At 41.4% G+C, this 13,803-nt stretch overlaps 1 protein-coding gene across 2 annotated transcripts in view; it reads right to left on the reverse strand.

Moving 5' to 3' along the window:
• Window positions 1–10,621, reverse strand: part of PI4K2A (phosphatidylinositol 4-kinase type 2 alpha) — a 31,605-nt gene extending 20,984 nt beyond the window's left edge. Inside the window, exons 1-2 of one of the 2 annotated variants that reach the window (XM_037015755.2) lie at window positions 10,051–10,621; window positions 3,117–3,317 (exon numbers count right to left, since the gene is read on the reverse strand). In XM_037015755.2, the coding sequence (XP_036871650.2) occupies window positions 3,117–3,317; window positions 10,051–10,485 (636 nt within the window). In that variant the 5' untranslated portion in view covers window positions 10,486–10,621. The remainder of the gene's footprint in view (window positions 1–3,116; window positions 3,318–10,050) is intronic. The other variant, XM_017664684.3, reaches the window with a different exon arrangement.
• Window positions 10,622–13,803: the final 3,182 nt, after the last annotated feature.

The raw sequence follows: 13,803 nt of genomic DNA on the forward strand, positions 1-13,803 counted from the left end.
TAAAAGACCCCGAGTAGCCAAAGGAATCCTGAGAAGGAAGAATAAAGCTGGGAGGATTACGCTCTGACTTCAAACTCTACTACAAAGCAATAGTAATGAAGACAATTTGGTATTGGCACAAGAACAGACCCATAGACCAATGGAACAGACTAGAGAGCCCCAATATAAACCCAAGTATATATGGTCAATTAATACACGATAAAGGAGCCATGGACATACAATTGGGAAATGACAGCCTCTTCAACAACTGGTGTTGGCAAAACTGGACAGCTACATGCAAGAGAATGAAACTGGATCACTGGCTAATCCCATAAACAAAAGTAAACTCGAAATGCATCAAAGACATGAATGTAAGTCATGAAACCATAAAACTCTTAGAAGATGACATAGGCAAAAATCTAAATATAAACATGAGCAACTTTTTTCTGAATACATCTCCTCAAGCAAGAGAAACAAAAGCAAAAATGAACACGAGACTACATCAAACTTAAAAGCTTCTGTACAGCAAAGGATACCATCAGCAGAACAAAAAGGCATTCTACAGTATGGGAGAACATATTTGTAAATGACATAGCCGACAAGGGGTTAACATCCAAAATATATAAAGAACTCACACACCTCAACACCCCAAAAGCAAATAAACTGATTAAAAAATGGGCGGAGCATATGAACAGACAATTCTCCATAGAAGAAATCCAGATGGCTAACAGGCACATGAAAAGATGTTCCACATCACTAATTATCAGGGAAATGTAAATTAAAACTACAATGAGATATCACTTCACACCAGTTAGGATGGCCAGCATTGAAAAGACTAAGAACAACAAATGCTGGCGAGGATGTGGAGAAAGGGGGGCCTTCCTACACTGCTGGTGGGAATGTAAGCTAATTCAATCATTGTGGAAAGCAGTATGGAGGTTCCTCAAAATACTAAAAATAGAAATACAAGTTGACCTGGGAATTCCATTCCTAGGAATTTACCCAAAGAACATAATTTCTCAGATTCAAAAAGACATATGCATCCCTATGTTTATTTCAGCACTATTTACAATAGCTAAGATATGGAAACAACCTAAGTGTCCATCAGTAGATGAATGGATAAAGAAGATGTGGTATATATACACAATGGAATATTATTCAGCCATAAGAAAGAAACAAATCCTACAATTTGAAACAACATGAACAGAGCTAGAGGATATTATGCTCAGTGAACTAAGCCAGGTGGAGAAAGACAAGTGCCAAATGATTTCCCTCATTTGTGGAATATAACAGGAAGCGAAACTGAAGGAAGAAAATAGCAGCAGACTCACAGACTCCAAGAAGGGACTAGCAGTTACCAAAGGGGAGGGTTGGGGGAAGGTGGGTGGAGGGGGAGGGAGAAGGGGATTGAGGGGTATTATGATTGGCACATATGGTGGGGGAATCGGTGGAAGACAGTGTAGCACAGAGAAGGCAATAGTGACTGTGGCATCTTACTACAATGGGCAATGACTGCAATAGGGAACGGGGGGACATGAATACAGGGGTGAATGTAGAAATCACATTGTTTTTTCTTTTTTCTACCATCGTTTTTTCACGTGAAACCGTCATAAGAGTGCATATCAATAATACCTTAATAAAAAAAAAAATGGGAGCTACAAGTCTGGAACTATAATAAAACACTCTCTTCATAGACCTGAAGTTGGGGGACCTCTGGTATTGTCTCTCATGGCTTGATACTCATTCACTGATTCATCTGGTATTTACAGAATGCTTGCTATAAGTACAGCACTTTGCTAGGCACTGAGAATGAGAGAAGAAAATTTCAAGAAATGATCCCTGACTTCTACAAATTTAGAAACTAGTTGGCTTATTGTTTGGAGTTTGGGGGCAAAGGTGCAGACATGGTTAAACATTCACAACAACCATATTTTCTTCTAAAATATCTTGGGAAACAGAAAAGAACAGGCTTGAAGGGAAGCTCCCATCTGCTGATCAGTCTCTTTGCCCACAGAGTCCATTAACTAACCTGCAAAGAAAACCATCTAAACCTGTCAAGAAAACCACAAACTGAGATTTCTAATCTAGAGGTGTGGTCTTTATGAGGTCCGTAGATGGACTTCAACTGTCTATGAAACGTCCCCTGCAATTAAATGTAAAACAATAACTACAAATATGTGCACTTTTTCTGGAAAGATCTATAGCTTTCATCAGATTCTCAAAGAGGTTTAGAACTACAAACATGCTCCTGCAGCCTTAGGGCATCAGATTAGAGTTCCACCTTAAATTTACTAAACCTCAGGTAGCTACATACTAAATGGACTAAATGACACATACTAAATGATGTGTCCTCAAACATTCATATGCTGACCAGCAGATCATTTCCTCATAATCCTTGGAAAGTTTCATGGAACACCCTGTGGTACAGAGGTTCTTAACCTGGCATCAATAAACTTCCTGAAATTGAATGTATTCAATTCTGTATTTAAGCATATTTTGGAGGGAGGGGCAGAGGTATAGTCTAGAACTTTTGTTAGAACCTCAACTAAGTCTATAACACATATAAGGTGTGTGCAAATCTATTCTAAGTATGGATAGCCTGGATCTGGGACCCTGATTTTGTTATGTTCAACTATCAGAATTCCATAGCAGAAAGATAGGTTAGAATTCCATGTCAGTTCCCTGTAGGGGTCCAGGCCACACCTTTACTCTAACCCTCAACCCTAGAGTCTTTCTTGCCAGACCTGCAATAAGTACTTAGCTGACATTAGCTAGACCATTCGAGACTGCATCTAAATCCTGGAATAGCTTGGAAATCTAAGACAGTGAGCTACAAAAGCAGCTAACTCTCTAACCAGTTACCGAAGACCCATGAAGTCCATAAATGTACATCAGAGGGTTGGTGAACTTTCTAAAACTTTGTGTGCAAAAGTTTTATGTATATCCTTCTCAGGAAAGCTTTCATCAGATATCAGATCATGATAAGTCTAAATCTACTACCCCTCTACCCCCCACAATAAAGGCTGAGAACCCTAGACTCAGGGCATAAACAGTCCTCACTGGATCTACTGGTCCCACCAACACAGCCCAGGGAACTCTGGACAGGCAGGAAGGCTCCCTGGAGACAGGTCACTGACCTTTGTACGGGGTACAATGTTGAGTTCCAGTTTTTGGTCCACCAGGCTGGCCCCTGCTTCTGAGAGATAGCCCTGGTTGAGGACAAGGCAGTCACGGCCAAAGCAGCAGGGACAGCACAGCTTCTGCAGCCACTTGGTCCACTTAGGATTAAGGTGTCCATATGGCTCTTCATTCTTGGGTTTGAAGACAGCAATGATCTTCTACACAGACAAAAGAAAAGGAAGATTTAAAGGCAAGTTGACTGAAGGAGCTAGCTCCCAGACCTGGTCAGCAGGAATCTAGAAAATGACAGGGCCCAGGCAGACAATCTCTCCTTACAGTTGGACATTGGTTTCTCCCCAGCTTATAAGGGGAACATACAGCTCAAGTGTGCAGTTAAGACCTACTGCCAAAGAGGGCTGGGGCCAAAGAAAGTGCCAAGTCTATATGGTGCAACAGATTTTAACACCATCAAACCCCAACTTCCAAGGTACATTCATATACTGTTTGTTGCCTGCTTTAGTTATGTAAAGACTTATAAAAGTATTGATTGAAAGGAAATTAACAAGGTATTATGGAATAAGGTTAAGAAAATTCCTTCATGAATAGCTGATTTCCTCTAAGAGCCTTACTATCCCCCCATAGGCCACAAAGGTTAAAATCCATCATCTCCAGCAGACAGTAACTTAATTTCTCAAAGGTCCCTGGAAATATGGGATGCTGTAGCATGTAAACACTGTGGCCTTTGCTCTTGAAGGGCTCTTCCTCAGGCCAGTCAGCCCTCTGAAGTTGTTTTACATCTATCTCATTCCCTCCAGTCCCAAAACTGGCACTTTCAAAGAAAGAAAAGTAAATATGCTAACTAAGTGATTCATGTTCATATCATATGACTTTCCCTCTCCCCTAACCCCACAGCCAACTCAAGCTAGTCAGGGTTATAAGACATTTTCCTGTGGGTGTCACTTCCTGAAAGACAAGTCACAGCAGAAAACACACACCCACTTGCCTGCTAAGTACTCATATTAGGAATTGGCTACGTGTTTGTCTCCAACAATAATTGGTCAATCTTGAGGCCAGTTCCTTCAAGAAGCCTTGCAAGGATTTGAGAGAGCAAGAGTAGTACAGAAGTTTCCTCCTCCCTCCAAAAGAATCCATTTATTCTTAAAGACGGACAAATTTACTTACTCACTGGAAAAAGTCAAATGCATGTATTCTTATCAAAAGTCTTCAGTCTTTCTTTTCCAAAGTGCTAACAAGAGGCCTGTTAGCAATCTTCTTCTCTATCTCTGTAGTTCTGGAACCCTAGGCTCTGAACCACACAGCAGCAGCAGCAAGGGGCTTGTCCCTCAGAGAATGACTGGTGAGTCCACTAACTCTCTGGAACCTGGGCAGTGAGGCCACAGGACAAGCTGAGGCTCGTCCCAGAACCCGACAGTTCAACTGAGGTCCAATGTGCCGTTCAGCAAGCTGGTCCTCAGTAAAAGGAAGACAAGCACATTGTCTATTGGGGGGGTGGGTGCTGAAAACTACCAGGGTTAAGGCTCAGATACTCCACTTAAAGAAAGTGGAACCTGAAGGCCTAGACTGCAGCCAAGCAGCATTTGCAGACTGACCTCTCAAACTTCTCAGTCTCCTTCCACCGTGAGGAGGGTCAGAAAGAATTCTGACACTAAAAGCATTAGTAATCATGGTTATCTCAGTATTACAAGGGTTTCATTAAACAATAACATCTAGACTGGACAAATGGCAGAATGGTAGAGCAGGAAGGAAGAAGGAACAGAAGAATATTCAGAATGGAAGGGGAGCCTTTCAGGACAGAGTGTCGGCTCAATTCAATTCTTAACATTTGCTCAGTACCCAGCTTGTGTAAGACAGCGTGTGAGTATCTGTGGTTTCCCAGACAGGTACACAAAGCAGCCTCTGGCCTAATTTCCAAAGCTAATGTTAACTTCACATAATCAACTGTGTTATTGAATACTCTCCTAATTCACAGAAAACAAACTGTAAAACCACTCAAATTAGAAAGATACCCACCATTATTTGGTGAAAAGGAAAATAACTACTGCCTGCTTTTTCTCACCATTCTTCCTCAATATATTTTCAATTCTTTATTACCTTTGGGAGAAAGCTTCAGTTTGATACCAATAATTTTAGAACACCATTCCTTAACACCCACTTATTAACCCCTTTTTCACAAAGTGGGTGAGGAATGGCTTGCTTAAGTAGCTGCAGTCCATCATCTCAGAGATAAAAACAGAACTGCGCAAGGAAGTAAGAAGCCACTAACTGGCTGATGTCAGGACCCACGACTAATTAGTGGACCCTGGACCTAAAGGGGTTCCTACATCTATCCAGCAGCCCCAAGGAAGAGGTTACTATGCTATGCTAAAATCTAAGACCAGCTCAAGCACATCACTCATATCGTACAGTGAAATATAAAGAAATAACTTTAAATAAGTTTTTTATAAAGTTTGGTAAACGTGAAGTAGAATGTCGTCAATTTTTTGGTCTCGAGAATCCTTTAAACTCTTAAAAATTATTAAAAACCCCCAGAGCTTTTGTTTATGTGGGTAAGATTATTTGCTGTATTAGAAATTAAAATGTAAACATTAAGACTATTTATTAAATCACTTAATAAAAACAAACCTATTATATGTTAACATAAGTGACATGTTTTTATGAAAAATAACTATATTTTCAAAAATTCTTTTTTGTGAGAAGACTGACAATGATTCATTTTTGCAACTCTCTCTCATGTCTGGGTTAATAAGAGACAACTGTATTCTCACATCTTCCTTAATACTGTTTCAATATCACACATCATGCAGCCTCTGGAAATCTCTACTGTACATTCATAAGGAAATGAGAGTAAAAAAGCCAAATACAGTTTTAAAGTTATTATCAAAATTTTGATCTGTGAACTCCTTAAGGATTGCTAATGGTCCTTGGGCCACACTCTTTGAGAACTGCTTTACTCTTTATTAGAGACTGGATGGAAAGAACACTCCTAGGCTTAGTTATTTAGGTGGAGAAGCCTTATTTACATGTTAAATCTTACAAAGGAGAGGGATGGGCTACTCCAAACAGATGAGTCCCTGAAAGAAGACGGGATCCAAATAGAATACAGTGACACTGACCCAACCTGCCTCATCCATTGCACCTTGCAGCTTGGGACAACTCCATAACAGCAGGTAGATGATATTTAAAAATCTCATGAACTATATCTATATATGATATACAAACTTGACTACCTCTTAACATTTTAGTTAAGAAAATTATGTTTGTCATTTGCTTATCAGTGTTCTCCACCAGGTGTGAGGACATCAGAATTTCTTGGAGAGCATAGGTGGTTGGAAGAAGCACATTCAGTATTATAACATACCTTATATTTGAAAAGTGGAAAAAATATTGCACTGTTTTCATGACAAATGCTTGGTGGATAAAGTATTTTTAAAAGGTTAAAAATGACTGATATACAACCAAGTTTCTAGAACATGTGAGCAGTAGTTGTAAAATTTTAAAGCAAATGCCAATTGGCTTTAGATCTAATGAATTACTATTCTCAGTGGTCATGAAAACATCTTCCCCAAATTATACTATTTTTGCCTTATCCAGTGCCATGTATCCAAGAGAGCCTAACCCAGAGGCAGGCATATAACTTAAAACATTCTGAGCTCCCACTAAGCACCAGGAACTATGCCAGGGGCTCTCATGTACACTATCTCACTCTATCCTCTGAATAAACTAGTGAATCACACGCTATTCTATGATTCTTGGCAAAATGAACATTTAGTATTACTGGCCTCACAAAAAAGAATATGCTCAAAAAATATTTTTGTAGGTGATTAAACATGAGGCCTGAAGCTCAAGAATATAAGTAAGGGTAATATGAGCACTCTACCCTGCCTTCTCATCTCGCATTTTCCATCCTAATGTTCTAGGTCCCCACTGCTTGCCCTGAGGAAGAGACCATCCTAAGTTGGGAAATGAAATTAGGGCTGTTACCTTCAAGAACCTTTCAGGAAAAAGGGGCATTACAATTAGCACACATAATGTGGCGGGGGTGGGGAGGGGTGCACAGGGAAGGCAGTTATAGCACAAAGAAGACAAGTAGTGATTCTATAGCATCTTACTATGCTGATGGACAGTGACTGTAGTGGGGTATGTGGTGGGGACTTGATAATGGGGGGAGTCTAGTAACCATAATGTTGCTCATGTAATTGTACATTAATGATACCAAAATAAAAAAATAAAATAAAATAAAATAGGTAAAAAAAGAACCTTTCAGGGTGTTTAGTTCCAAAAGTAGCAGTGCCCCCAATCTCTCTTACCATTTATGCCTTGGACACAGGACCCTTGATTTTTAGTTGGACAAAATTAAGACTATAGTTCCCAGACACTACTGCAGTTAAGTTCTGGACAATAGGATGTAAGGAGAAAAGTCTGGTGCAACTTCTAGGAATTGTCTTAAAGGAAGGCATACTCTCCTTCTCCTTTCCTTCTTCCAACTGGCTGAAAAGCAGACAAGATGTTTAAAGTTTGAGTAGCCATCTCAGACCATGAAGTGGAAGCCACATGCTAGAGATGGCTGATCAGCTGGATTAGAAGGGTGCGTATTCACACTGCATCCCTGAAAAAATGAAATGCCATGCCAGCCCTGAGCAGCCAGTAGACTTTCGTAAGAGTTACCTGTCATTATTCAAGTCACTATTATTTTAAATTTTCTGCCATACATAGCCAACTTTAGTCCTAACCAACATGGTAGCTGAAAAGAGAAACCAGAAATTCATATGACTAATGAGCTCTTAGGCAGCAGAGCCTAGTAGAAACATGAACTCTGGAGCCAGTCTGCCTGGGTCTGAGTCCTACCTCCCAACTACTAGCTGTGAGAGCAACTTAGTTAAACTGTGCACCTCACTGTTGTCATCTGCAGGGAAAATAATAATACCTACCTCCAAAGGTGTTAGGAGTATTAAATCATTATTTATAAAGCACTTCAAATTGTACCTAATGAATAGTAAATGCTATCTAAGTATTTGTTAAGTAAAATAATAAACACATTTAGAGCAGAGCCAAAGATGACAGGACCAACTACAGTGAGCCTGTGGTCCCGTACAACACACCACAGCATTTGGGAAGCAGTCCTGCTTTGAAGCACATTTTCCTCCATGGGAGCAGGATGGTTACATTAGTAAGTTTTGTGAGGGCATATGTGTTTTGACTTACCCTCTAAGAAAGGACTGTGGCCAGGCAAAGTTAGAGACTAGGATCCTGCAAATCACCAAGAAACATACCTCTAGACTGTCATTCTCTGTGGCTATGTACAGAGGTGGTAGTACTTAACCTGCAAGGTAGAACTGAGAGACCATATTACTCCCATCTGTCAGCGCACCAGATCACTTCTCAGCTGACATGACACACTTCCAACAGAGCTGTGACATCATGAAAGAAAAACAGAAACCTTCCTCCTGTTCCTGTACCTATCAAAGATAATCTTAGCCCCCTCTTCTATCAACCAACAAGCTAAAAAAATAAAAAACATATTAAAAATCTTTAAAAATAAAAAAACCCACTCATATCTTAGATCTCATTCTGGTTCCCAAATAGAAAAGATCAAAGCATTTTGCTAACATTTAGACCTCAAGACCCACACCTTTCTTTTCTTCTGTAAGTGATGGCTGCCCTTTGCACTTTCAATTTAACTCACTGTTTGGAGTTGGAAGACTTGGAAAGACTTATAACTCTCAAAGCTTTCCCCAACTTAGTTAACTGAGTTGGTGGCAGAATTGCTTTCAGGTTTTTATAATAATTCAGGAACAATGACATCTAAGAAAATAACATTCAATGAACCTAACCAATAGCTACAAGTCAAAGTTCATCCTGGCCACTTGGCACTCCTGTCAAAACAGCACACTACCCACCTAAAGAGTTCACACAGGAGAGACGCAGGGAAAATCTGAGGGAGTTTTGATGCCCAAGATGTTAATAAGTGTAACAATAATAGATTTTTCCAATAAGCCATTCTGGCCCATCTGACAATTGTTCACAGGGAAGACTTAGTATTTTCTGACCCTCTGGTTGGATCTAGATAACTTAAATTCGTCTGCAGTTTCAAAAGAATAAAGGTCACCTCTCAGATGCCTTGGAAACTCTGTGCCCTAATCCCATCCCATCCCCATCCCCCTTTATACACATGCAAGGGACAAAATAAAGGTCAGTTGACACTCTGCCTTAGCTAAAAAGCAAACTGCTGATAGTCTTGGGAGAGAAATGAAAGTAAAAGGTACAGGCTGTCCCATGTTTTTTAAACTCCACATTATAATCTGAGAAACAATAAAAAAGGATTTGAACTATTTCCCAGAAGAGAGCAAAAACCTGGTGAGTCCATCCTATCACCAATGTCTGCCATTAGGAGACCTGGGACAGTGGCAGGAGACAGCCCCACAATAAAGAAAGCTGGAACTGAACCCTCAGGGCCCCTGCTGGATCACCAGTCCTCCTCAACGAAGAGCAACAACATTGGTTCGATGCAAAAAGAAAGAACGGGTCCAAGGCTCAAATCTGTAGTTCAATGGCCAAAGAGCAGTCTCTGTAGTTTAAAGCTAAGGAACCTACTAGAAAGAAGCATCTCACCGCGCGTCTCTGTTCAGAGGCCGATTGCCCCACCACTCAGATCGGCCCCTTGCGTTTATCTGGTCAATTTCCTCTTTTCAATTTCTGCTCACTCCTCCCCCACCAAATAAGTTCTGATTTATTTCTTCATTCCGCAGAGATTCTCCATCTCCAGTCCTCAGCGGCATTCCAAAACCCTGCCAAGGGACTCCGCACTGTGAAGTTTCTCCCTTTTGCAGCCTTTCAACCTACCTTCTCTCTCTGGCTGTGCGAAGCCCCAAACTGCCCCGACAGACCCACCTTCCCCGGAGCCTGCGGCCGCGGTCCCCACCCATCTCTCACCCCCTGAGGGTCTTTGACGAAGTAGCTGCCGCTGGAGCCCTGGTAGATGCGCTCCGGGAAGATGCAGCGCTCAATAGCCAGCTCCGCCTGCCGCACCACTGCCTCGAACTCGGGGTCCTCCGGGAACTCGTTCCGCTCGCGGTGGGCCTGCGCGGCGTGCGCAGCCGCCGCGGCCTGGGCGGCCAGGGCTTGGGCCTGCGCCGCCACGGTTTGGGTCTGGCACTGGGCCGCCGCACCCCGGGCCCGATCCAGCAGTGGCTGTCGCTCCCGGTCGTGGCCCGGAGAGCCTGGCGGAGAGGGGGCCGGGCCGGCCGCCGCAGCCACTCGGACGGCGCCCCCCGGCACCTGCGGAAAGTGAACGACCGAGCCAGACGGGAAGGTGTAGTCCGGGGGTTGAGCCCGCTCAGGGGAAACTAGTGGGCTCGTCTCGTCCATCCCTCAGGCAACCGGCTCCTGGACCCGGTGAGCTCCACAAAGCTGCTTGCAGCCGGGACCAATCCGCGACACCCCCACCCCCGCCTGGCCAACCAGGTCGCGGTACCTCTTTAGCCCCGCCCCTACCTTGCCTGTTTACTTGGCGACGAATAAGTACGACCCCTGGCGCGCCAACGGTAGCCAATCAAAATCAGCGCCTACGCAATCGCTCGCCCTCCGCATTTTTCGCGTCACCTTCTGTGAAGACTGCGCATGCTCCAGGAGCCAAACCAGGGTCAGACACGCCTTCTGTTCCAACCAGTTTAGCTCCGCCCTTAACTTCCAGCTCCTGATAGGTCTCTGGGAGCTTTCGATAACGTAACCTACCGAGTGAGTCACTCATTTGAGTGCGTACTGTGAACTAGCTGTGAGACTAGAAAAATCTAATCTTTTTATTTGTATTCAATCATGCCCTTAGTCATTAAATATTCACTGAGCACCTACTGTGTTCTAAGTGCTAGAGAGACAAAAGTGAAGCAAAGAAACAAAAATCTCTGATCTACCTAAATAAAAAGTTTTTTTCAAGTCCCAGCCATCACGCAGCTTACACAGTGCCTGGCCCAATGCTCATTGCTTTTTATTAAGTACAATTTATTTTTATTTGTTAATTGAAGTAAGATATTGTTCCATTAGACTAAAAAGTTCCATGAGAGAGTCCGTGACTGTTTTATTCACCACTCTAAAACCTCAGTACTTAGACACAATGGGTGCTCGGTACATTTTAATCAGTGGAATAGAGAAGGAAGATACAGTCCCTGCCCTCAGGCTGAAAACACACAGTCCTCTGAGGCAGTAAAAGAAAAAGAGCCAACGAAAGCCGAAAAAACCGTAATAGGAGTTCAGCGATTTTGGGGTAGGCTAGAGAGTCAGCAAAGGCCAAGTGGGGTTTGTGCTCTGAGCTGTCTTAGAGGAAGAATGTAATTAGATCACTGGGGTTGCGGGGGTGGGGGGGTATAAAAAGGGAATCAGATGTTTGAGTTTGAACCCCAGCCCCACACTTACTATTTTGTACACGTTACTTAACTCTCCAAGCCTTTTCTGTTATCTATAAAATTGAAATAATCGTCCCTTCCTCAAGTGATTAAGAATCAGATAATGTATGTAAAGCAATTAGCATAGTGCTTAGTAAAAAAGCACTCAACAAAACGTAGCTTTTTATAACTGGGGTGGTTTTCCGTTTTTAGTTTTGTGCTTAAAGCAACCAGCAAACTAGAGAATGGGTTTTCACAAAAGATGACCAGCCACATAGTAACCAATATTTCATAATCATTCTTTACTGAATCCAATTATTGCTACAGCTAACTATCAGTACTGAATTGAAAGAACAATTGTTTAATTGTATTATGGGAGTGTCTTTAACTTTTTCTTTGCCAAATAAACCATCCTAGGCATAGGTCCAAACAGATGGTTCAATTTCCCTTTTAAGTTACAAGACATGTATTTCCCTTTCCAATAGAAACATCAAAGTAATTAAGCAATATTTGCCTCTTATGTCCCAGGGGCCATATCCACAGAGATCTCTTAGTATTCATCTCATTTAGCCCCAAAACTTCATTATGGTTAAGAAAAGCTCCAAGGTTCAGAGTTCTCCCTTGAATTCTGAGTTTTTTCTCTGGAAAACCCTCAGAATTTATTTATGTATCTACCTCTTAGAACTTGATTTTCTTTTTACTGAAGAGAGAGTCAATACATTCCCTATTACCTATGAAGAGCTAGCACTTTACCAAATGCTAAGCATATGCGGATGCTGTTTTAAGTGCATCATGTGGATTAAGTCACATATCTGGTATTAGAGCCCCTATGATGTTGGAAACTGAGTAGCTTGTCTATGGTCATGCAGTCAGTTACTAGCATAGCTGGATTCAAATCCAGAAAAACTAGCTCCATGCTTTTAACACTATATCGCTTCTTATTACACATCTCTATGAACTGTGCCTCATATTTACCCCCCTTCTTTCCATCTTCACTGATACCACTTTAGCTTTGAGACTTAGCAATACTATTACAGTAGCTTCTGAGTTTGCTTCTCTTCTTTTAATCTCTCTCTGATCACCTGGTGGTATCATTGCCAGATAAATTTTCTTAAAACACTGGTTTCATTGTGTCACTGCTCTGATAAAGAAAATTTCATTTTTCTTCTGGTAAAATGTACATAATATATATTATTTTAATCATTCATAAATATACGATTTGGTAGCATTAAATACATTCACAATATTACATAACTATCACCACTATCTATACCCAAAACTTTTTCATAATCTCAACAAAAACCCTGTACCATTAAACAGTAACTCCTCCTTCTCCTAACTGCTGGTAATCTCTATTCTACTTCCAGTGTCTGTAAATTTGGCTCTTGAAGCTAAATTTTGCAAACCGTATCTTCTCCCTAATTTTTCAGGCCTCTCCATAATTTGACCACAAATGTATTTAACCTTATTTCTTCATATTTTCTAATACACATTCTCCAATTTAATAAAACCTGTTTTCTTGACCCTCCATTCTCTCAACTACTTTAACTATATCTTTAGTCAATACCACACCGCTTAGCATGTTTAACCATTTAATGTTAGAGCTGGACTTAATTTCATAGATCTGCTAGTCCAATCTCATTTCACAGGCTACCGAACTTGACAGCCTTGTTTGAAGCCACACACGATTGGTGGCAGAAATGAGACTTGAACACAGAATTTAAAGCAATTTAAAACTACTGTGTATTGATTATTTGCAATGTCTCAGACACAATACTGAGCATTTTACATTGTATTCTCATACAAGTCCTGGGAACTCTTTTATTATTATTATGATAACTTTATGTTCTCGAGATGATGAAATCCCAATTCAGGGAAGCAATTTGCTTACTCTTTTCTTGTGCTCACCTTCTCTTCAGGTGAACGAACCTTTTCTTTTCCATATCTAGGCAGTAAGTCCTACGAGGGCAGTGACCATGTCTTTTCTAGCCTAGTACCATGCTGCATTCACATTGTTTAGTAAATAGGCATATGGATAAACGGACGGGTTTACATGGCATTTGGCAGGATTTGCTCCAACCTTGGCACTATATTTTAAACACAAAGGATCTGATTAGTGACAACAATAACACAAATCCCTACAATTGATTCAAAAGTGTCCCGGTATCACACTGCTGGCATGGTACTGACACTCAGTAAACTGCAGCTGTGGGTCTATCGCATTACAATTTACAAAGCTGCACCTTCAAAGCCAGATTTAGGCTCTGTCCTTAAACTCCGGGGAGGGGTCTAGAACTGTGGAGATCCG

Source organism: Manis javanica, chromosome 7, assembly GCF_040802235.1.
Source record: "Manis javanica isolate MJ-LG chromosome 7, MJ_LKY, whole genome shotgun sequence".
In the NCBI taxonomy this organism is placed as follows: domain Eukaryota; kingdom Metazoa; phylum Chordata; class Mammalia; order Pholidota; family Manidae; genus Manis; species Manis javanica.